The sequence below is a fragment of the Schistocerca piceifrons genome, chromosome 1 (assembly GCF_021461385.2).
Source record: "Schistocerca piceifrons isolate TAMUIC-IGC-003096 chromosome 1, iqSchPice1.1, whole genome shotgun sequence".
NCBI lineage: Eukaryota > Metazoa > Arthropoda > Insecta > Orthoptera > Acrididae > Schistocerca > Schistocerca piceifrons.
In genome coordinates, this window is record NC_060138.1 from 520497936 (window position 1) to 520523186 (window position 25251).

General features: G+C 44.2%; 1 protein-coding gene across 5 annotated transcripts in view; it reads right to left on the reverse strand.

The window, feature by feature from the left end:
* Positions 1-25251, reverse strand: part of LOC124798167 (sphingomyelin phosphodiesterase) — a 418031-nt gene that overhangs the window by 77758 nt on the left and 315022 nt on the right. For 4 of the 5 annotated variants that reach the window (XR_007016925.1, XR_007016924.1, XM_047261469.1 and 1 more), the window contains exons 2-3: positions 11048-11170; positions 4965-5164 (exon numbers count right to left, since the gene is read on the reverse strand). Coding sequence is in view for 3 of the 5 variants with exons in the window: in XM_047261469.1 (XP_047117425.1) it covers positions 4965-5164; positions 11048-11120 (273 nt within the window). In the remaining 2 variants the exon portion in view is untranslated. Of the gene's footprint in view, positions 1-4964; positions 5165-11047; positions 11171-17897; positions 18027-25251 lie in introns of those variants that run through there. The other variant, XM_047261462.1, reaches the window with a different exon arrangement.

The window sequence follows — 25251 nt, forward strand, 5'->3', positions numbered from 1 at the left end:
TCGACACCGCCTGGTATCACCATAAAAAAAAACCATTTCGGCTCTTATAAATCCTCAGCAGGCTGGTCGTCGGTCGTATCGGCGAGTCATCGAGTCGGCGTCCGTCTTCGTGTCGGCTTCCGCCATGAATCGCTCCGCTCCATCGCCGTCTTGCGGTGTTTTTATGGGTGGCCGAGGAGAACATTTCACACACACCGCCTATCAGAATCGACACAAAAAGGCTTCAGAGCATAAAGAGCGTCAATGAAACCAATTTTTCCCTTGGGGCGTTGATTCCCACACATTTCGCGGTCGAAAACGACAGTACGTAGTGCGACGACCAACAGGAAGATGTTCTTGACAACATTGGACAATTCTGACATCCTCGGACGTTTCAACCCTTCTCTGAGGACATCGTGGTGCTGCATCCCCACTGCATGTGATTGCACCCCTTACCAGTGCAGCGTGACCGCAGTTTTTGCTCTCGTTTCTATTCTGAAACCATTACGGACCGTTCATAACCATTCGACGAAATTTGAACGTGATCTGAAGTATCAAAGGCTAATTTTGCTTTTTTTACCCTCTTGTTTTCCGCTCTCCTGTGGTGTGATCATGCGGCAGTGCAGCATTAACAAGTGCGTGAATAAAACGGTGAAGAGTTCCTCTAAGACTGTCACAATTCGACGACGCCCTCTGTGCCACCCACGCAACTTTGTTGGGCGCGTTAGAAATATACCTCCAGGACTTTCAATACCAAATCACGCTGGCATCTGCTCTAGCACCTGAATGTTAGGCAGCCCCTTCGGCATCCTCTTGGGCTGTGTTTTTAGAGAAGGGTTGAAACTTCCAAGTGTCGAAGTTGTCAAGAACATCTTCCTTTGTTCATCGCACTGCGAACTATCGTTTTCGACCGCGAAGTGTGTGGGAACCAACACCCCTAGAGGCCGGCCGGAGTGGCCGTGCGGTTCTAGGCGCTACAGTCTGGAACCGAGCGACCGCTACGGTCGCAGGTTCGAATCCTGCCTCGGGCATGGATGTGTGTGATGTCCTTAGTTTAGTTAGGTTTAATTAGTTCTAAGTTCTAGGCGACTGATGACCTCAGAAGTTAAGTCGCATAGTGCTGAGAACCAACACCCCTAGAGAAGGGGTAGTTTCATTGCCGCCCTTTATGCCACCCCTGAGGCCTTTTCGTCTCGTTGCTGAGCACCGGTTTATGTGAAATGTTTTCCTCGGTCACCCATAAGAAAACCGTGTGATTTCAACGCTGGGTGTGGCGGTTCTGATCTCCATCGCAGAGACCTCAAAAGAAAAGGTGGAACGTGCGTAAGAGGGGGCTATGACGACCTTCTCATCGCGTGACACTTCCACAGTGGCGTTGGGCAGAATTGTGGTGGAATTTGGTGCCAATGTGACATCATTAAGACATATTAGAGCTTACATAAACTTTTGAGCTGTGGCCTTTTTTCACATGTGTCGACACCTTGGTGTTTGAAGTGTCGCGAGCCCGAGGATAACATCGCTGAGCGCCATGCTTTTGCACCAATATAGACGAAGGCTGTAGGCACCTTTGACCCAAATTTGAAACTAATGCGTCGCAATGGCAGGCAATTACGACTTTCACCCCAAAAACTTATCCTTTAATTCCGTTCCGCAGTGTATTTATTTTGTTCTGTATCTGTTTATCTTCATGAGTTTTTGTGTGTTCTCTGCAAGAACAGAACACGCTTTTGCAAGGAGTTTGAGCCAAGAATCTGAGACAGGACACAGACTTTCCAGCAGCAAAAGAAATCTGGGAAATAGTATGCGTTCCAAAAATAAAAAGTCATTTGAAATTAAAGGCTGGGAGACCACGAGGAAATGTTCAGCCGAAATTGGAAAGAATTTATTTTCATCGCACAGCTCAACCTCTTACATTTGCGACGTATGAGTGTTGCATTTGTTTGCATTAGATGACGGTGACAGACTCCGATCGAGTGAATTACATTCGGGGAACCTTGGAACTTAGTGAGGTCATTACGTCTTTGTTCTTTATTTAACCCTGTTACATCACCAGAGATGAAGATAATATGGATTGCAAGAGGTTATATTTATTCTCCATTTTTGATGTACCTTAAAAGGATCTGCTTCACTCTGAAGGGCAATGTTGCACAGTGGTGTCTTTACTGCCAAGTGCACACTTTGCTTGAGCGTAGAGTATACTGCTTGCGTTGTTTACATCGTAGAGAGAGGCTGAAAAACCATGATAGCACATAGTTGCCCCTTGCCCCCACTGTCCCTCCTCCCCCCCCCCCCCTTCCTCACCATCTCTCAATCCTCAAATAGTACGAATGGATCTGCCGATCTCTATCGGCCACTACGACGAACGGATCGCTATTAACAGTGTCATGACACTGCATAAACGTTCGTGATTTAATCGAGAAAGCTGACGCACAACATCGTCATCACAAACTAGACGCCACTTCTTCCTTTTTTTATATTTTCATGCCCAAATTATAATGATGAAAATTATTTTTATCTCCCAGTTTGGGTCCACGCGATTCAACGACATCGATAACGGAGGTGGGGTGACATCAGAAAAACATTTTGGACCGATTATATGATACAATGCGTTTGACCTTAGATACAGTAAATGGCCTCAGATCAAACTTAACTCGGAAATTTGCGTTATATTATCGTTAACCCCTGATTATAGCGCTGTGATGTAGGATCAACTTCACTGGCGAAAATTCGCGGATCAAGATCGGGTTCAAATGTGATCGTCAGTTTACCATATAGTGACATTACGAAACAACGCTTTTGTTTTGCACAGATACAAAATGAAACAATAAAGAAGTTATTAACATATAAATATGTAACTACGCTGCTACCACGCAGCTGAAGCTCTTAATTTCGATCTATAAGGTTAGGCTAAGGGACTCATCAGCACGTACGTAATAAGTGCAGATAATAATTGATCTCATAGCAATTCTTGGAGACGTCTCGTAATTTATGTGACTAATTTAGGGGCATTTTATAAACACTCAACAGCAGAGTAATAAACGAAAATTCGAAATATTTGCGGTGAACAGTTGCGTATGTTGATACTGACACCAGCCAATAATGATTGAACTTCTCTTATAAATGTGCTCTCTCGGCTATAGTAGCAGTAACTATACAACGCGTATTAATATTTGAACTATCGAACACTTGCCTAAACTGCTATGACAACTGCATGCGCGCTGGTGAATAAAGGAAAAATAAGCAAGAATACGGAAGTTATTTAGAAAGTTGTTATTTATTAGGCGTTGATCAGACCATTATCTAGGTAGCTCAGAGCTTGTGTTCCAGTAAAGGAACTCCTTTTCAAATCCAGGCCAATTCTAGGATTTTTCTCCCCATTTGATGCTACTTACTTTACTATACTGGCCATAAAGATAATTATAACAACACTACGATTTGAAACCACACCTCTCTTTCCATTTTCCGAGCGACCTGGGCCACTGTGGTGGGCAGCATTCTGTGCGCAAGAAACTTATGTGATGTGAATTATATTGTTTTCTTTCATTTACCTTAGACATATCTGAGTGTCTGGACAAGAAATGGCGAACGCATTCTCGAAATTAAATGATAAAACACTTAAGCTGAGGTTTCGCTTGCAAAAAAACTACTGCACAGCTGTTAGAACTAAGGTTGAGCTCATCGATCCCTAAGCTTACACGCTACTTAATCTTACACCAACTTACGTTAACGACAACACACACACCCATGCCCGAGGGAGGACTCAAACCTCCGACGGGGGGAGCCGCTCAAACCCTGACAAAGCGCTGCATTGTGTGACTGAAAAAAGAATGCATCAAAATGCCAACTGAAGAAAATTACATGAAACGTATCGTGGTTTTTTAAAATCAAGTATCACGTTTCCCTGGTATTTAAGGAGTTATGGGGTGCACCCATGTCTCCATGGTACCTCCTGGTGGCAAAACGGCAGAGATATTTAGGGATCGTCACGGATGGGTTTCGGCAATCGTTTAATAATCTCAGACCCTAAGCTTAGTTAGAACATGTTAAAATGTATACACAGCATCGCACGTACCTTCGGGATGAAAATCTTTCTACGAAGAAATTCCAGAAGCAACAGATAATGAAGCTAATAGGAGCTACAATGCAACGAGTGTGGAATTTAATAACAATGCATCTACAAAAAAGAAATAAATAAACACAGTTACGCCTTTTCGTTGTTCGACGTAGTAACTTTACCAGGTTTTTTTGTATGGGGATAAATTCGAAGATCGGCTCTTTTTCTGTTTACTTGCGTCCATCTTCATAACGAGCGAGGTGACGCAGTGGTTAACACACTAGAATCGCATTCGGGAGGACGATGCTGCAAACCCACGTCCGGCCATCCAGATTTAGGTTTTCCGTGATTTCCCTAAATCGCTCCAGGCGAATGCCGGGATGGTTCCTTTGAAGGGCACGACTGACTTCCTTCCCCATACTTGACAAAATCCGAGCTTGTGCTCCGTCTCTAATGACCTCGATGTCGACGGGACATTACACCCCAATCTTCCTTTATCCCTTCATCCATCTTTATAACAAACACCTACGTTAATAAATACTGTGTACCTACAACGTACGATTAACGTCTTTGTTCGAAGCGTTATAATCGTGTCGACAGCGGATTTCTGCGGTGTTGCTGAGCATGTTTTTTGCTAACTTAGATCATTTGGTGGATCCAGGTTTAGTGCTACAGAATAGAACGGAGTCGTGAACAGAGTCCAATTTCTGAACTGAAGTCAAAACTGACCTCCAGTCAGCGATGTTTATATTATCGGCCCATAGTGTTTGAATTGGCATAGAATGTCGTACCACTCCACCCACAATTCCGTTACCCCTGCACGCACGCACGCACGCACGCACACGCACGCGCGCAAACACATACACACACACAGACACACACACATACACATACACACACAGGGAGTGATCTGGCTTGAGCTTGCTCGTACCTTCATCATCTCGAACTGGCGGCGCGTCTCGCGCTCTATGTCCTCCGGCGAGGGCGTGGGCGGCAGGTCGTGGGTGGCGTTGCGCGGCGCCAGCAGCGCCTGCTGCGACCGGCTGTCGTTGGCCAGCAGCTCGTAGCTCGGCCGACCGCCCGTCACGTCCCATGGGTCGTCGAACACCAGCGGTGGCATCACCGGTCCCGCTGCGGCATCATAGCCGTTACTCCAGAAAGCTCTTTACAAATTACACACACACACACACACACACACACACACACACACACATGTGGAAGAATATCGCGACACCAAAAAATAATTAATGTAGAGTAATGGAATTTCGGGAATACATTTGCACATTTATACGATAAACATTGCTACATTACAGGTTAATGTAAGCGCGAGATAAGCCATTGCAAACGTGAAATGTTAGTACATTAATAACCGGTGTAACCGACATAATATTGAATGCACTGTGTTGTACTGGTGCCGGATGTCAGTTTGTGGGATGGAGTTCCATGCCTGTTGCACTTGGTCGGTCCCACAAGTGCTCTACTGGAGACAGATCTGGTGATCGAGCAGCCCGACACAACACGTCGGCCGGCCGAAGTGGCCGTGCGGTTAAAGGCGCTGCAGTCTGGAACCGCAAGACCGCTACGGTCGCAGGTTCGAATCCTGCCTCGGGCATGGATGTTTGTGATGTCCTTAGGTTAGTTAGGTTTAACTAGTTCTAAGTTCTAGGGGACTAATGACCTCAGCAGTTGAGTCCCATAGTGCTCAGAGCCATTTGAACCAGCCACAACACGTCGACACTCTGCAGAGCATGTTGCGTTACAACAGCGGTATGTGAGTCAGCATTATCCCGTCGGAAAACACCCGTTGGAATACTGTTCATCAATGGCAGCACAACAGGCTGACTCACCAGACTGACGTACAAATTTGTAGTCAGGGTAATCGACAAGCTAACATTTTTCCCCCTAAACAGCAGTGCAGGAAAATGCCTTTCTGAAGTCAAGGAAGACGGCATCAACCTGAGCGCCTTTGTCTACAGTGCTATGGATATCATGGAGGAACAGAGCGAGCTGAGTTTGTGGAATCCATGTCGACTAAACTTGTTCCATAATTCTGCAACAGACTGATGTCAACGATACAGATCTACAATTGTGTGCATCTTTCCTGCGGCCCTTCTCGAACACGAGAATGTGCTGTGCTTTTTTCAAGTCGCAAGGTGTCATTCGTTATTCCAGCGATCTACGATAAACTGCTGCTAGAAGAGGAGAAAGTTCTTACGCATAATCTTCGTAGAATCTCACGGGTATCTCACTTGGTCCTGGCGCCTTTCCACAGCTAAGCGATTGTAGTTGTTTTTCTATTTCGCGATCATTTATCCCAGTATCTGCTATTTCGACGTTCGTACGATGATTGAAATGAGGGACTGTGTTACGATCTTCATCAGTAAACAGTTTTGGAAAATCGAATTCAGTATTTCGCCGTTCTCTCTGTTATCTTCGGTTTCGGTGGCAGTAAGGTCTCTCGAGTGAGTAAATAGATGATTTCGAATCGCTTACTGATTTCATATAAGATCAAAACCTCTTAGGGTTTTTACTAAGATTGGTTGACAAAATTTATCCTTCCAAGCTATTGAATGCTTCTCTCGTTGTTCTCCTTACGCTCATTTTCGCTTCGTTCAACTTTTGTTCGTCAGCTAGGTTGTGACCTCTCTTGAATCTGAGAAGAAGCTCTCTGCGTTTACGGACCAGTTTTCTAATACGGCTATTAAACTACGGTGTGTCTTTCCCATCCCTTAAGGACTTGCTCGGAACATACTTGTCATACTGAACAACGCTTTTTAATTTTTTCCATTTGCGCTCCAAATCCTCGTTCTCATCACTTAATATTTCATTCTGACTATTCAGATACTAGATACAAATGGAGAAACAGATATCTAGAAACCTTGGCAATGAAATAATGGATATGACGGTGTGTACGGAATCATGATACAGTAACTTCTCAATCGCTCTGTACATGAACTACTGTATGTATGTACGTAGTAGCCGGCCCGGTTAGCCGTGCGATCTAACGCACGGCTTTCCGAGCGGGATGGAGCGCCTGGTCCCCGGCACGAATCCGCCCGGCTGACTTGTGTCGAGGTCCGGTGAGCCGGCCAGTTTGTGGATGGCTTTTAGGCGGTTTTCCATCTGCCTTGGCGAATGTGGGCTGGTTCCCCTTATTCCGCCTCAGCTAAACTATGTCGGTGATTGCTGCGCAAACAAGTTCTCCACGCACGCGTACACCACATTACTTTACCACGCAAACATGGGGGTTACACTTGTCTGTTGTTCCCTGGGGCCGAACGGCACAATAAGCCTGAATGAGTGGTTCGGTGTGGGGCGGCGGAGGGATCAAATGGACTGCGGTAGTCGTCGTGGGGTTGTGGACCACCACGGCTGCGGCGCGGACGGAGCCTCTCCGTCGTTTCTAGGCCCTCGGTTAACATACAATACAATATACGAAATGGTTCACATTAGTAGTATGTATTCTTCGCCATCCTTTTTGTAGCGGTTTGCACAGTACATATATAGATGAAGACACAGACATATCACGCCACATCGGGCACCCAGGGTAGTCTGATCGACATTAAGGATCGCTGCCATTGAAAGATAGTACAGAACCATTACAAGAACAGATGACATGCACATTAAAATCGACAACGGAAGTTCCACCTGGCCTCGAATACTGTGGTTACTGACAATTGCTCCCAGCAAGCATAATTAACTGACCTACATCTATACAATTGTCCCATCGGTTATTTTGATTTGCATATTTGCTGGGACGTTACTGATTGTGCTACAAGAAATTTGAGTCCTCACCTTCCCACAGCTCTAATTTGTATGAGTGACTGAATGTGTGTGCCGCAGCAGAGACGATAGACGGAAATGATTAGGCAGATCTACGTAGACTGAGTGCACATTGTGTTTAGTGTTTGACTACTGATTATAAGTTCTTGGTGCTTGACTTCCAGTATTGACGAAAGAATGTTACCATTTCTAAGTCATCAGTATTTCCTGGAAGGCATGTTTTTCTGCCTCTACAAACGTTACTGAACGACCTGCAGTTATGAGAAAAATGATACGTAGTTTTGGGATGTAATGACGCAAACCTCCGCTGTACATTAATTTTCATCATGTCGTTCTTCCAATATGGCTTTCAGTGTAATAGTATAATAGAAATTATATATACGGCGCTTCTTTCGTTGTATACGAAATAGACTTTTCTTTTTACTCTGTGCAGTCAGTTCCTTTCAAATTGTACCTGAAGGCCCTGGGCCCGAATGTTGTAGTTATGTATTCTGTCACTCGTGAATTTTGCGGTAGTAGACGCCAGAGAATTCGAGATTGTCTTAGTGGACTAGGGGAAGATGATAGGAAGCAGAATAGGAGATGAATACAGAGTGACGGTTGTGATGTTATACTAGAGAGGGGTAGTTCGTAACCCGTAAAGTGGAGTAGGGGAGGTTTGGAGTGGTAAATTCTGAAGAAATTCGTCACCAACTCGATGAGTATACGTGTCGCAGTAGCCCAATTAAATGTCAGCCAGTTTTAGGCTACGGTTACGTAAAAACTTTAGCATCAGTCGCACCGAAATTTCTCCACTGTCGGATTCGTTCCTTATGCCATTTTCAAGTGACCGCAGCTGAAGATCGGGAGCCCTCCTGTGACCTGGAGTGCACCAGAGTCGCGCAGACGGTGGCAGTGCGTCTCGTGCACTCCAACTGACTGAGGGGCTCGAAATGTACCCAGCTCTCACAACGATATTATTGCGAACAATTAGTTAATGAAGGCACTTTAGAGTTAACAACGTATACTTTCGCTACGATTTAGTTTGGTGTGGAGTACATTCAATATATGATTGCAGATACTTAACCTCAGCATCGTTGTCTTGAGGTTCCTATTTCTGTTAACCTGATGTTAATAATGGTCCTGGTTTTTATCAATTGCTTGAATAAAACACAAGCTTCCTATCTGGCTGTTTACTGAAACCCGCAATATTTCTTCGTGTGCTTTCCCACACAGACAATACATTGTATTCTCATCACATAAATTCTTCACATCAAATCCATAACTAGCTTCAGGACTATTTTACGAAACAAGATGGAATAACTAAACAGATAGGTACCATAACACAGCACCCGACAGACGATTCCAAAGACATAACACAAGCTGCTGCCACATGGTAATAGGTAACAACCGAAAACTATCGTGACGCAAACTTACTTCAAAAACGTTACGTTATATTAAAATGTAGTCTGTGATAGTAGTTTTACACATTTGAAAAATAGAAATTCATGTAGTATTGCAAAATATTAGGTTGGTGCATAAGCTCGTAACGTTTTTGTTTTGCGTGATGGTATTCCGGTTGCTATTGGTTTATTTATCTATCGTCATTTTTTATTTGTAGTTCAGTGTTGCTATTTGAGTTTACATGCTGCCATTTTGTCACTTGGAGATAGTGAGTGGAGCTATGGATGCTAGAAAATGGAGTGCCAAGAGGAGAAATCGGAACATTTCCGACATATTCTTTTGTCTGAGTTCATAAACAGCAGCGGAGGCAGGCATAATCATTGGCGCCGTGTATGGAGATAATGCCATTGGACAGAGCACGGAATTTTTTTTTTTTTTTTTTCGTTTCAGGGAGGATCCTTTTGACATTAGTGGCGCTCTACGTTCAGGAAGAATTTCGGTGTTTAATGAAGACAGTTTAAACGCGTTCACCAACAATGATCAACATCAGTGTACTCGAGAACAGATCAACTGTGATCATTCCACATGCGTGCGACAGCTGCATGCGGTGGGGAAGGTTAAAAAATGGGGTATATGAGTACCGTATTCTCTAAATCCAAAGCACAAAAATCCGCGAGTGACCACATGTGCATCTCTTCTTGCTCGTCATTAACTGGCTCGTGAACAACGCAGACTATTCCTATCTTGTAGCTTTACTGGTGGTGAGAAACGGTATCTTTATGCTAACATAACGAAAAGGAAGGAAAGGTTGACCCCAAACAAAGCAGTAATTCCCCGTACAAAGACCTGCGCGCATCCACTAAAGATAATATTGTACATTTGGTGGAACAGCGACAGTGCGGTGTAATACGAATTGCTTCCCGAAGGTGTGACAACCACTGCTGACATTTATTGTAAACGACTGAGATGTCTTGCAGACAGAATCCAAGAACTACGACCAAAATGACTGCGTGAAGTGATGCTACTCCACGACAACGACGGTCCGCATTCCGCTAATCTGACAAAAACGTTGTAGAGGAGCAGTTTTGGGATGCCATTCCGCACCCACCTTATTCACCTGTTTTTACGCCCTCCGATTTTCACTTTTCCGCTCTCTATCGAACAACCTTCAAGGAACTTCCTTTCCGGATGAAAATGCTCTCTGAACATGGCTCGACGAGTTCTTCGTCTCAAAACCACGTGATTCTACAGTCGCGGAATTGAAAAATTACCGCAGCGTTGACAGAGTGTTGTAAATAGCGAAGGAGAATATATTACTGACGATTCAATTCTCTGTTATGTGTATCTGTTGTGATTAAACTTATGGAGACACGCTACGAACTTATGCATCATCCCAATATAATTTTTTTTCACATGATCAGTAATTATTTCTAACTGTTTTTGGTTTAAGTTGAGCGTAAAAATATCTGGATGACTAGTTTTTCTGAATGTGCTTATTTCTGTATAAAAAGGAAAACTGAATATTCAGGTATTTATCCAAATGCTAAAGGAATAGAAATTATCAATACATTCAATAAAAAGACAGCATCCCAGCGAAAGCTGAGAATTACTCGAATATCGACAAAAACTGGTACCAAACGATTCATTAACAGTGCGACCGGCATCGACAGAGTCAATGTGGTAGACATAAATCTACCTTGGGTTGTTGCAGACTCCAGTTGCTGAATTGTGAACACCTGAAAATGACTTACGGAAAAAATCCGACAGTGGAAAAATTTCGGTGCAGCTGGTACTGCGATTCAAAAAAAAAAAAAATAAGAATTCAAGAATGGTGACGGATGTACTTACCCTGTACGACCGCGAGGACGGCCAGTGCGAGCCACGCCCAAGGCGGCAGGGGCGTGGGAGGCGGGGGCGGCATGCTAGGACGCCGGAGCGGGGACGGCTGCGAGCGGAGACCTCACCACCAGCCTGCAACAAGTGGTGTTACAGCGAGCGGTGTTACCCTGCTCTCCCTCTCAGGACTGAGCTCTTTGTCGTAACACGGACGTAACTCTGTCCATCATAAGAATAAACCTGATGTAAACAAACACAAACGCGCTGATTGGTCAGAAGCCGCAGCACACGTACACTGGTGTTGTTACGTTCTTGTAAGTAGGTCCTACTTATTAGGTATCTTATTATCAAGTTACGTTAAATGAAACTCTAAGATATTGGTTCAAATGGCTCTGAGCACTATGCGACTTAACTCCTGGGGTCATCAGTCGCCTAGAACTTAGAACTAATTAAACCTAAGGACATCACACACATCCATGCCCGAGGCAGGATTCGAACCTGCGATCATAGCGGTCGCTAGGTTCCAGACTGTAGCGCCTAGAACCGCACGGCCACTCCGGCCGGCTCTAAGATATTCTTGCCGGCCGAAGTGGCCGAGCGGTTAAAGGCGCTACAGTCTGGAACCGCACGACCGCGACGGTCGCAGGTTCGAATCCTGCCTCGGGCATGGATGTGTGTGATGTCCTTAGGTTAGTTAGGTTTAAGTAGTTCTAAGTTCTAGGGGACTTATGACCACAGCAGTTGAGTCCCATAGTGCTCAGAGCCATTTGAACCTAAGATATTCTTATGTATAAACAGATATCAACGTTTTTCTCAATCACAATTTAACAATGTAGTTTTTATTTCAAAAATCGTGCACAGTCACAGTCTCTGTACTGTTGTGCTCTGATTGTCGCGGTGTTAATACGCAGTATGAAAATGGTTGAGGCTGCTTCCTGCTCCGTAGTGTAACACGGATTTGTCGCGAGAAATAACACGACTGTTAGGTGCCGGATGTACTAGAACTAACACACGGAGCTTTTTCACATGTTACTGCCGAACTCTGGTGGGATATAGAACGGAACGTCGTAAAAGAAGCCGAGAAATAGCTTGTTCTTAAGGTTTTTCATAAATGTACAGAAAAAAATCGGCTGTATTTGATACAGTTGAGATATAAGAACACACTGGATGTATAGCGGAGTCGGCAGAAGCAGTACATGGATCGCTGGTTTAAGTCTCGCATTAGTCATCCTGTTTTTTCGTTGAATTTGATATACCTACATCTCGTAGTTGTAAAACTCATCATCACTTTTATGACAAATGCACGTCTTTTTTGTTTGTAATTACATATTCCACGCGAAATTCCCGTTTTCATTTCTAATATAAATTCATTATTATTGATATTCTATGAAACATTGTTAATAAACGTTGCTTAAATTAAGAAAACATAACAATTTAATTTCTTTTAAGTGTCGTAGAAACATGAAAAACAGTCATTTTCACAGCATCGAGCACACGGTACAAAACCATCACAATATGAACCCAACAGAACTGCTCTGTAACCAAGTTAAGGGGTTTGTCGCGAGAAATAATACGACTGTTAAGGTGCCGGATGTACTGGAAATAACACACGGAGCTTTTTCATATGTTACTGCCGAAGGCTGGCGGGATATAGAACGGAACGTCGTAAAAGAAGCGGAGAAAACGTGGCGCCTGGGTGGCTTCGCGGATTTTGTTGTTGATCGACTCGTTACCAACGTAGCAGATGATAGTTCCAGAACTGAAATCTCTTTCTTGGACTTGAATAAGGAAGGAGCTAAAAGATTGCCAGACGACTGACAGTAATTAATACCTTCAGTGGCTCCAGTATTCAACAATACGATGAAATCCCTTCAGTATGCTTTTGTATCACACATAGCTCGCTCAGAAAAATTACCTTTTGTTTAAGTTACGAATTTTCGTCACTCTTGTTTGTAATTAGAATACTATGTTAGTTGAAAACGGGAGCATTTTATGCTTTCCGTCTGGTCACCAAAGAAGCGTACGGTAGTGCTGGTAGTTTGCCGAATATTATTTCATTCTGTTTAAAAATTAAATGACATTCGAAGCTATATTGTTTCTCTGCTCGTCTCTTTTTATATCTGAACTGCAACTTGCATCGTTGCAAGTTAGTTGGACCAGCTGGCTGGCCAGTGATGCCCAAGTTAAACGCGTCGGTAAAGCTGTTGTCCCGCATTATCGCTCGGTCTATGCGCGCGTAACATAGCACAAAATGTATCCTTATGATCGAACCTGACTATACTGGACACAGCTTGGTTTACGCTCCACGTGAAACGAAATCCAATGAGATTCAATCAAACGCAGAAGAATATATGGTGCAATGTTTACATCAAGTTTATTCTCATAAAGGAAACCTGTGGAAAGTACATTAGCTTATTTGTTTTAGTTGTAAATACTCGTATTTGTCATTTATTATTGTTTTTCTGACATGTTCTACATCCTGAAGGACCTCATCACTACGGATCAATTGGAATGAAAGTAAATCGCATCTAATCTAATCTACCGTGATTTCCTCAAAGCGCACCATGGAAACGGATGCTTTGCTTAACAACTCCACGATCGATATTTTTCCCTGTCTCTGTCCAACTGATGTTGCTCTCTGCCTATGGTGTTATAGATGTCAATGGGTTGCTAAATTCTTATTTTTTCTACTCAAAGCAACAAATTTGTTTCATAAATCGCAACGTTTATCCCAAGCACCCTCAATCATTAGCAATGAGAAGACATTATGCACTTTGTACAGAGGCAGCATAATCCCTCTGATCTTCTTCGGTAGAATGTATGACGATTCCAGCACTGTTTCCAGGCGTGTGCGGCATGTAGAACTGACGCTAGTAATCTTATCACTCGAAACCGTATTGCTACACTGTCCTTGGCGCTTACCTTAGCCTTACAAATACTTTGTATTCTGCAGCACAGAGCTTACTGTGAGAAGGTGAACTTAATTAAATGAATCGTAATTTACAGTTAGATCCGGTACCATGGGGCGAATGATTTGGTTCTTTCTCTTCAACTCGTTTAAACAAATATATCGCAATTATCAACTTGATAACATATGTTGAATCCCATGTGAATAATTGTTCGTTGTCTGCACGGTTTTGCAGTACACAGCCAGTATTGATGTACACATTACATTGCAGGTTTACTTGTTGCTGAAGTACATACCGTATAGCCTACGTATGTTGTAATAGATTTGACTGTTGAGGCCGTCAATACCATTTCACTTCCTGTGCGAATTCTACTCAGGGATTATGCTAGTATCATATATTAAGAGGAGCGGAATTTGGGTCCACTGTTATGCAACCAGTTGTTGAAGACGGTCACAGTTATTAAGACGACGTTAAATCCGTTCTGACATTTACTAGTAATAGTCCTTTCCACTGTATGGCAACCGCGTCACAAATTTTACTGTTATGTCTAGACCGCGATTCGAATAAGCGTATTACCGTAGACGACATGCGTTTATGTCTTATGTCACATTCTAGCGTAGGGAAAAAAGGTATTATAGAAAAAGAAGGGGGGGCGGGGGAGAGGGGGGGACCGCGATAATTATCCACAGATAAAAGCAAAATAATGCATTATCACTATCGTGTTGATGGGCCGTCTGCGGACATATTTACTTCGTTTACAAATCACGGCAGCCACATTCCAGAAAAAATAGCGTCCTCAAATGTTCCAAAAATCACCGTCCAGATCGCAGTCTGAAATAACGTTTCGCAATTTATTTGAGCAATGGCAGCACAACAACTCTGTTCATACAGTACATGCAGCTTCTTTATCAGTGCTGCCAAATTGACTCATTCATTTTAACTGAAACGCTTATTGGAGCATGTTCTTTAGTCTTCGGAATTGGTATTTACATGAATAAAAATTCAATTAGTAGTTCCCAAAAAATATAAACCCAGTTTAACTACAAAATTAATGTGTCAAAACTAGAAACAGCGGAACAGCAAGTAATCCACTGTAATGAGTAAGGGAAACAGGCAATACGATAATCACGTTTTGCATAATGGTCAGTCAAATTAAAACGAGACAGATGGAAGAAAGCAAGTAAGTTGTTTATTATTTCTAAAGTAATCGCCTTAACTGTTAATATGTTTATCCAACTGAGAGACGAAACGGTCAGCGCCTTACGGAAAAATGTTTGTGGTTCCCTACGAAACCATCATTGTATCCAGGCGCGCATATTTTTCTTCGAAGCAAATCGACGGCCACAAATGTCTTTTCTCAGGGCTCCAAAAATATGGAAATCGTAAGGGGAGAGGTCGCTTCAACTAAAGCACAGCAGAACGTGGACACTTCGCAAAAACTTGAAGAACAAACACCCAAAAATAGTGACGGACGGCATCATTCTGTTGCAGGATAATGCCCGCCCGCACGTTGCCAAAGTTGCTTCGAATACGTTGCAGAGGTTTCGCTGAGAAGCCCTTACACAAACCATACAGTGTCAATATCGGACGAACAAAATTGTTCTCTTGACGAAGTCATACTGGAGAGAAGTAGTCGCGTTCCTTCCCCCTTCCAGTCTGTATCGTTAGGAATAAATTCGAGCTTTGAGGAGTAATGTTTATGTTTTAACAGCTAATGAAAAAAAGGAAGAAAGAGGGCGAAGCTGGAATAGGCCAAACAGGGCGAAACTTGAATAGGCCAAACAGGGCGGCGAGCCTAACATCCTCGTCCAAAGTACGAAGCTCCATCATCAATGTTACATACCCTCACTTTATCACATACTGCGGGGAAACTATAAGTAAGACCAAGTAAGTGGCGTACTGTTCATAGATTATGGCCTCTTCTTACCACCCAAATAATGGCGACAATTTCTTTCGATTATCGAAACTGTTATCTCCTGACCAACCCTCGGAGCAATACTTCAGAACATTCACAATTCGTCACTGTTAAACCGTTGTACCAGGCCGGAGCGAGATAATCTGTTAATGCTCGTACAAATGTTTCACTGGCACAGGAATAATTATAGTTTAAGGGAACCGACAAATGTTGGACCAAATAAAAAGAACATCCATATACTATTCCGCAAGACTATCTTTAACATTCTAAACAGCTTGAACTTCCCTGGGCTCGACCTGTGTAAACCATGAGCTGGTGCGGGTTTCTATCATTTGTGGCATCTAGAATTTTAGGAGAATCTAGAGCAGAGTAACATTCTCTCCCTCTACGATTTTTACCCTCCACACTGCCCTCCAATACTAAATTGATGATCCCTTGATGCCTCAACACATGTCCTACCAACCGATCCCTTCTTCTAGTCAAGTTGTGCTACAAACTTCTCTTCTCCCCAATCCTATTCAATACTTCCTCATTAGTTATGTGATCAACCCTTCTAATCTTCAGCATTCTTCTGTAGCACCACATTTCAAAAGCTTATATTCTCTTCTTGTCCAAACTATTTATCGTCCATGTTTCACTTCCATACATGGCTACACTCCATACAAATACTTTCAGAAATGACTTCCTGACACTTAAATCTATACTCAATGTTAACAAATTTCTCTTCTTCAGAAACGCTTTCCTTGCCATTGCCAGTCTGCATGTAGACAACCACGGCAAAATAATATCGACATTCGCCATTGAAAAGAAGTGAGATAAATGATCAACGATCCGTCGACGACGGGGTCGTTAGGGACGAACAAAACCTCGGAATGGACAATGATGGGAGGGAGTTGTGCCTTGAACTTCTCAAAGAAATCAATCCTGGCTTTCGCCTTAGGTGATTTAGGAAAGTCATGCAAAGCCTAACCATGGATGGCTTCACACATTTTTGAACCTAGATCCTAATAGCGACCCCCAGTGTGCCATGATTATCTTCTTCTTCTTTTTTCTGGCCGTTATTCCATATCTTCACGGAGTCGGCATGTTAATCCAGGCCCGCAGCTCGTGGTCGTGCGGTAGCGTTCTCGCTTCCCGCGCCCGGGTTCCCGGGTTCGATTCCCGGCGGGGTCAGGGATTTTCTCTGCCTCGTGATGGCTGGGTGTTGTGTGATGTCCTTAGGTTAGTTAGGTTTCAGTAGTTCTAAGTTCTAGGGGACTGATGACCATAGATGTTAAGTCCCATAGTGCTCAGAGCCATTTGTTAATCCAGATTTGGCAATGTTAGTGGTACAGAGTACGTCCCTGGTAGCTGAGTGGTCATCGCGACAGAATGTCAATCCTAACGGCCCGGGTTCGATTTCCGGCTGGGTCGCAGATTTTCTCCGCTGAGGGACTGGGTGTTTTGTTGTCCTAATAATCCTCATTTCATCCCCATCGACGTGCAAATCGCCGAAGTGGCGTCAAATCTAAAGACTTCCACCCGGCGAACGGTCTTCCCGACGGGAGGCCCTGATCACACGACATTTACATTTAGTGGTACAGAGTGGCCGGATGCGCGCGCTGTCGTGAAATGGGAAGAACAGTCCCTAGGAGTTGGGTGGACCGGACGAGACAGCTGGCACGATCACTTGACCTCACACCACTAGCCTTGTTCCTACCTAGGATCAGGCGTCCCGAACCTAAACTTTCAGGACACGAATACATGCATTTAAACATACCACCGTGCCGTTCTTGGAGCGCACAAGTCGAGAAACTGAATACCGAATGGACATTCTCCGTGCCAATAAGGGCGCACATACTGATGTTAATGAATGAGGAAACGAATCATGTTACACATGGAAAACCAGTAATTGTTATGTAGTATAGTTCTAAACTTATTGTATGCAGCTGTATATAATTTATGGATACCCTGTACTTTATCCAACACCTTAGCATCGCGGTGCAAACACCACGTCCTGTGTGTGCCGCCCTACCGCTAGGGCAGAGCGGCTACTCACTGTGTCACAGCCGCGAGTCGGTCCGTGCAGCCGCGGCCATGGCGTGCCACCAGCCACTTGTTAGCTGCTAGCTGCCACCTGCTACTGTGCGTCGCGTTGTGTCCACCCGTTGCGCCCACTGCAGACTGGCGCGCCGCGGCGGTGTTCGCAGCTCCCCGCTTTCCCCCCTCGCGCTGAATACTAACGGCGTGCATTAGTCGCAAGGACGAAGCAGGAAGACCCACACCAGTCCAGGCGTGAATACCAACTTGCATGCTTGGGCAACGCAAGCGACCGATCCCCATAACTGCGTTCTGTTCACGATCTTCTTACATGCAAATAGATTACACCTTGCAAAACTAAATGCTACAAAACCGTTCAAGTCCTTGAGTGAATGTGCAACGAGCATCGCAATAGTCTAGTGTTATCATGAGCTACACTACGTCTCGTGTTCTGTTCTAGTAATCCGATATTCGTCAAGTAGCTTTGAATTCATTACACCTGCGATATGTAGCGACACTGCACATGTCGAGCAAGTCATCGCCTTCACTCTTCGTATACATATACAAATACAGGGTGTTACAAAAAGGTACGGCCAAACTTTCAGGAACCATTCCTCACACACAAATAAAGAAAAGATGTTATGTGGACATGTGTCGGAAACGCTTAATTTCCATGTTAGACCTCATTTTAGTTTCGTCAGTATGTACTGTAATTCCTCTATTCACCGCCAGTTGGCCCAATTGAAGGAAGGTAATATTGACTTCGGTGCTTGTGTTGACATGCGACTCATTGCTCTACAGTATTAGCATCAAGCACATCAGTACTTAGCATCAACAGGTTAGTGTTCATCACGAACGTGGTTTTGCAGTCAGTGCAATGTTTACAAATGCGGAGTTGGCAGTTGCCCATTTGATGTATGGATTAGCACGGGGCAATAGCCGTGGCGCGGTACGTTTGTATCGAGACAGATTTCCAGAACGAAGGTGTCCCGACAGGAAGACGTTCGAAGCAACTGATCGGCGTCTTAGGGAGCACGGAACATTCCAGCCTATGACTCGCAACTGGGGAAGACCTAGAACGACGACACCTGCAATGGACGAGGCAATTCTTCGTGCAGTTGACGATAACCCTAATGTCAGCGTCAGAGAAGTTACTGCTGTACAAGGTAACGTTGACCACGTCACTGTATCGAGAGTGCTACGGGAGAACCAGTTGTTTCCGTACCATGTACAGCGTGTGCAGGCACTATCAGCAGCTCATTGGCCTCCACGGGTACATTTCTGCGAATGGTTCATCCAACAATGTGTCAATCCTCATTTCAGTGCAAATGTTCTCTTTACGGATGAGGCTTCATTCCAACGTGATCAGATTGTAAATTTTCACAGTCAACATGTGTGGGCTGACGAGAATCCGCACGCAATTGTGCAATCACGTCATCAACACAGATTTTCTGTGAGCGTTTGGGCAGGCATTGTTGGTGATGTCTTGGTTGGGCCCCATGTTCTTCCACCTACTCTCAATGGAGAACGTTATCATGATTTCATACGGGATACTCTACCTGTGCTGCTAGAACATGTGCCTTTACAAGTACGACACAACATGTGTTTCATGCACGATGGAGCTCCTGCACATTTCAGTCGAAGTGTTCGTATGCTTCTCAACAACAGATTCGGTGACCGATGGATTGGTAGAGGCGGACCAATTCCATGGCCTCCACGCTCTCCTGACCTCAACCCTCTTGACTTTCATTTATGGGGGCATTTGAAAGCTCTTGTCTACGCAACCCCGGTACCAAATGTAGAGACTCTTCGTGCTCGTGTTGTGGACGGCTGTGATACAATACGCCATTCTCCAGGGCTGCATCAGCGCATCAGGGATTCCATGCGACGGAGGGTGGATGCATGTATCCTCGCTAACGGAGGACATTTTGAACATTTCCTGTAACAAAGTGTTTGAAGTCACGCTGGTACGTTCTGTTGCTGTGTGTTTCCATACCATGATTAATGTGATTTGAAGAGAAGTAATAAAATGAGCTCTAACATGGAAAGTAAGCGTTTCCGGACACATGTCCACATAACATATTTTCTTTCTTTGTGTGTGAGGAATGTTTCCTGAAAGTTTGGCCGTACCTTTTTGTAACACTCTGTATACACGGCCCGGAATTATTAGTGTGACCACCACCTATGCTCGACGTCAACGTGGAACAACCACTCACAGGCGGCAGGTGGTAGCACTAATAGTGGAGGATCGATAAATCGTGTCTCAGGGGAGCGTAAAAGTGCAGTCGTTGTCGTAATGCTGAAATTTATTTCAGCAGGAAAGGGCATAATCATTAGCTTTCGGGCCAAGGAGGGAAGCATTTCCGAAACGGTTACGTTTGTCAACTATTCGCGTGTAGCCGTGGTTAAAGTAAAATGGCGCTATCCAAAAACGGCGCCGAGGCAGCTGTGGTGCACCACGGGCCATACATGACAGGGGACAACGATGGCTGCGGAGATACGTATGGGCGAAAAGATGTGCAACTGTTGAGCAACTGATCGCCCAGATGAACCAAGGGGCTACCAGCAGTGTTTCCTCAACGACCGTTCAGCGAACGTTGCTGCGCATGGGCCTCCGCAGCGGGCGACTGCTCATGCACCCATGCTGACTGCCGTTTATGGGCAACGAAGGGTCGAATCTGCAGGCCAATAACGCAACTGGACGTCCACTGAGTAGCCACAGGTGGCCTTATCAGATGAATCACGTTTCACGCTGCATCAGACTGAAAGTAAACATCATGCAACCATCGTCGGCAGGATCCACGTTGGAGGAAGTAGCGTTAGAGTCTGGGGAGTGATTTCGTGGCATTCCTTTGGTGATCTCGTCATACTGGAAGGCACAACGGATCAGCACAAGTATGGGTCTATCCCTGGGACCCTTCTCACCCAAACATGCACTTTGTTTTTCCTCGCCACGATTGCATCTACCAGCAGGACAATGCAACGTGTCACGCTGCTCACAGAGTATGTGCGTGGTTCGAAGAGCAACAGGTTGTGTTTACCGTACTCCCCTGGGCACTAAACTCTCAGAATTTAAACGCTATCGAGAATACTTGGGACCACCTCTATCGGGCTGTTCGCGCCATGGATCCTCAACTGAGAAATCCAGCGGAGCTGGCCACATCACTGGACTCGACATGGCCCCACATTCCTGTCGGTTCCTTCCAGAACCTCACTGACTCTCACCGCAGAAAGTGGTTATCCGGGCTTGTTACAGGGGTAGTTACCGTAATATGGTTGGAGAGTGTATATTCACGAACTCTAGGCTTTCACTTTTAAAATAGTTCCTATCCTCCGCTTCCGAGCAAGGTTTCCTGGGTTGCAAGTCAAATGTTAGAATTGGAAATGAATACCTAAATAATCCAAATTGGGACCCTCTACCCTCACAACGAGCTCGCTATGTTTTTGGGCTGCAAAGACCCTGACTCTACGACGGATCATTGTTCTAACAGCCTGCACTACCTAGAGACCGAAAATGGGAGGTCCTTGTGCAGGTTTTGTTGTCGCCTTCTGTCGGCCTGTTGTCAAGGCCACATTCCGTGGAAAACTTGGTGATTATTGTGCAACGTAATGTTATGTTTTCGATGTTACGTATGGTTCAAATGGCTCTGAGTACTATGGGACGTAACTTTTGAAGTCATCAGTCCGCTACTTAAGCCTAACTAGCCTAAGGACATCACACACATTCATGCCCGAGGCAGGATTCGAACCTGCGACCGCAGCGGTCGCGCGGTTCCAGACTGTAGCGCCTAGAACCGCTCGGCCACCCCGGCCGGCTGTTACGTATGAATATGGAATTAATGATAGATACAGCTTGAAACCTGGAGACAACACAGCTTATATCTGCCAAACAGCAGAAAAATAGCGATTAAGTTAACGTCTCCATTAGGCGAATGACTCACTAGAAAAAGATTCACATGCCGTTACGCCATAAACCACGGACGCTGTCTAGCGAGTTGCTGATCTTGCCGACAAAATGTTGGTGATACAATTTTTTAACCACTACCTATGTATTACAGCGAATAAATAGCAATAATCTTACTGAAAGTGATGATTACCGCGAAATTATAGCCAACGCACGTCTTGGTTACCGAGGTCGATAACTATCCCCGGTGTACTGGGGAAGTGGTAGAGTTTCTTATCACCAAACTGTGTCAGTGGTTTGAGTTTAATTCCAAACCTCTTTGCGGTGTCTCCATGGATTGTAAGCAAGTGACGCTATTTCATCAGTCCGCCTGCTAGGCTAAAGCAAGTATTTGATGCTATATGAAAAGGTCGAGTATGTGCTAGCAACGAGTATCACTCTCTCTCCGCCACACATACGACAGTACTCTATATACGGAAGCATTCACCTTACACACAAGATGCCGAAACGGACATCTTGCTCAAATCCCTGATACAGATGAACTTTCCTTTAGTAATTAGTTCACTGCATGATCCAAAAGTGAAAAGCGATGTGTCTAGTCACGTAGGCGCTGAGAAACGAAATATTTACGTTAAAAGGAAAATAGCGAACGCTAAGGGTTCTGCTGCCTCGTCAAAGACTATGTCTTAACGATGTTGTGGTTAAAATGAGTCTACCTTCATCAACATGAAGAACGATGAATGTTCGAAATAAGAGTGTGGTTAACAGTCAAGGCGAGTACCGGGTTCAGCAACTGGCACGTCCAAATCGAGACATGTAACTATGACCGTCTACTATTGTCAATAAACCCACTGAGTAATGCGTAACATTCCCCAGACAATAAAGCTGTTCCCACAGCCTCATATTCTCACGAAAATGCTTCCAGTCTCTCTGTCGCCTAGTGATTGTATGTTCTTTAGTGCACAAAACAGCGAGTCGTTGGATTAGGTGATTCACCTGATCCATGAGTACATCGGATGGCCTTCATGCAGATGCACCGGGGACATGCAGAAACGTGGAACTACGCACGTGAAACCTCTGCTTTTCACGAATACCGCTCCCCTGGGCTGTAAAGTACATGATTTATCCATTTAGCATCACCGATAAATCCCGTCCTATACCGAGGACAGCAATGATGAAAATGCAGACACCTGTCTGTCAGTTCCGTTACAGACGCACTTAGTCAATCCACATAACATGATACATCTGAGATACTTGTGCCGGAAGTTTGTAAATCGCGGCACGCCTGTTTTCTATCCCGCCCGTGCGGCCGTGTTAGTGCTGCTCTCGTATTAAAACGTCGGCAGTAGGCGACGTTTCAAACGGTAGGTTGGGTCTGCAAGTGCTGGGAGTAGACAGTTGCTGGAAGGAGACGAACGAGTGAGTTGTGGGTAGAGCCGTGAACGAGGGCCTCGAGAAGCAAGTGTGCCGCGGTGCTGTCAATCGGACGTCACTACAGTCTGCAAGGTGGATGGCAGATGTGTGGACACGACAGCCTGGTGGAGCGGTTGGTGTGTCTTCCCGCCCGGCCGGACAGCACTCCCGATGGTGTGGAGAAAGGGCTTCTGTATGTCAAGAAGAGCATTAGCCGTGTGCTTTTACAGCTGACAAGTACAAGCTTGTGGTTTCTGGATTGATACAGTGCACTGAGTGATATATGAGCAGTGCATTAGGCGCATACAACCTGCACAAACGGGGGTAAGCACCCCACCCTAACGCTGTAACCGTGGAGCACCGAGCCAGATCATCCGCCACATAGTCAGCGATTTTAAACTGAGAGCTTACCTGGTGATCCAAACGGCTTTCCCGTGGTCATATGGTTAAGGAGACTAGACATTAGAATATGCCACCAATTTCACTGAACAACAAATTTGAAGTGAAAGTGTGTAAATGGCATGATTTTGAGTTAGTTACGTTTATTTCAGTTTAAAATGATACAAAATCATCATCCTCATAAATATTTATCTCTAGTTTTTTTAGAAATAATAATCTACATTTTCGTATAAATAACTCACTAACTAAATATGCGTAACAAATTTTAAGTGAATAATTACTTGAATTATGTTATATGTTATGCATTCATAAATTTTAGTGTCATTCTGGAAGTATAAAAGTAAAATATTTAAACAAAATGAAGATAATATTACATGAATGAAAATACTTTGTAAGTCTACTTTGTACCAGAACAATGTAAAGTACAAAAGAAAATATATAAATTAGCTGTTCACAAATGTATGTAAAGGATTATAAATGTTAAATGTCCATATGTACAGTATTTACAATTACTTATTTTATTCAGAGATAAATTTAGAAGATGACCGTTTTCGCTTGGCTTGACGTTTATGCAAATACTCGGCTTGGCTTGACGTTTATGCAAATACTCGGGAACATCCTTTATGACAGTCCAGCAGTAATCTGGTAAAATAGTAGGGCTCCACTTTCCGGCACACCTCTTCTCGTATGTGGCAATATCTCGATAAAATCGCTCCCCATGTTCATCACTTGCTGCACCACAATCTTTGGGGAAGAAGTCAAGATGACTATGTAAGAAATGCATTTTCAATGACGTGTTGCAACCAAGTTTTTCATAAGATGACCTTGTAATTTATTGCTCGTTTGTTCCCCAAGGACTGTAAACAGACTTTCTTAAAACATTCCCATTCATTTTTTTCATCACCTTGTGTGATCCCATCAAAAGTGTGGTCTCCAAAAAGCTCTTGAATCTGTTGGCCTACAAAGATGCCCTCCTTCACTTTGACATCGCTTAAGCAAGGGAATTTTTGCCTTAAGTACTTAATCGCGTCACCATCTTTGTTCGTTCCCTTACCAAAGTTATTCATGAGACCCAACTTGATGTGCAAGAGCGGGAGCATAATCTTTTTAGGGTCTACTAGACGTTCACTCTTAATGTTCTTTATACCTGGTTGAAGAGATTTTCTGGTGGACCATTCACGTTTACTGTAATGAGATGCACGAGCTCGGCTATCCCATTCACAGAGAAAGCAGCAATGTTTAGTATACCCTAACTGCATACCTAACAGCAGTGTAACCACTTTCAAGTCACCACAAATCTGCCATTGCGAGTCATTATACTTGATGGCTTCAAGTAAAATTTTCATGTTTTGGTATGACTCTTTCATATGCACACTGTGCCCAACTGGAATAGAAGGAAGCTCATTACCAATGCGTAAAAGCACTGCTTATAAGTTCAACTCTGACGAATCAATAAGGAGTCTCCACTCATCAGGGTTGTAATTAATTCTCAGAGCCTTCATTAGACCTCTTATATCTACACATGCCACAAGACTACCTTGCATGGTAAAAAAAAGGAGTGAATTGTTGCTCTCTTCTGCGGTAGACTGAAACATTTACATTGCTTTCCAGAAAATTCCGCTGCTGCATTCTTGATGCTAAAATCTCCGTATATAAT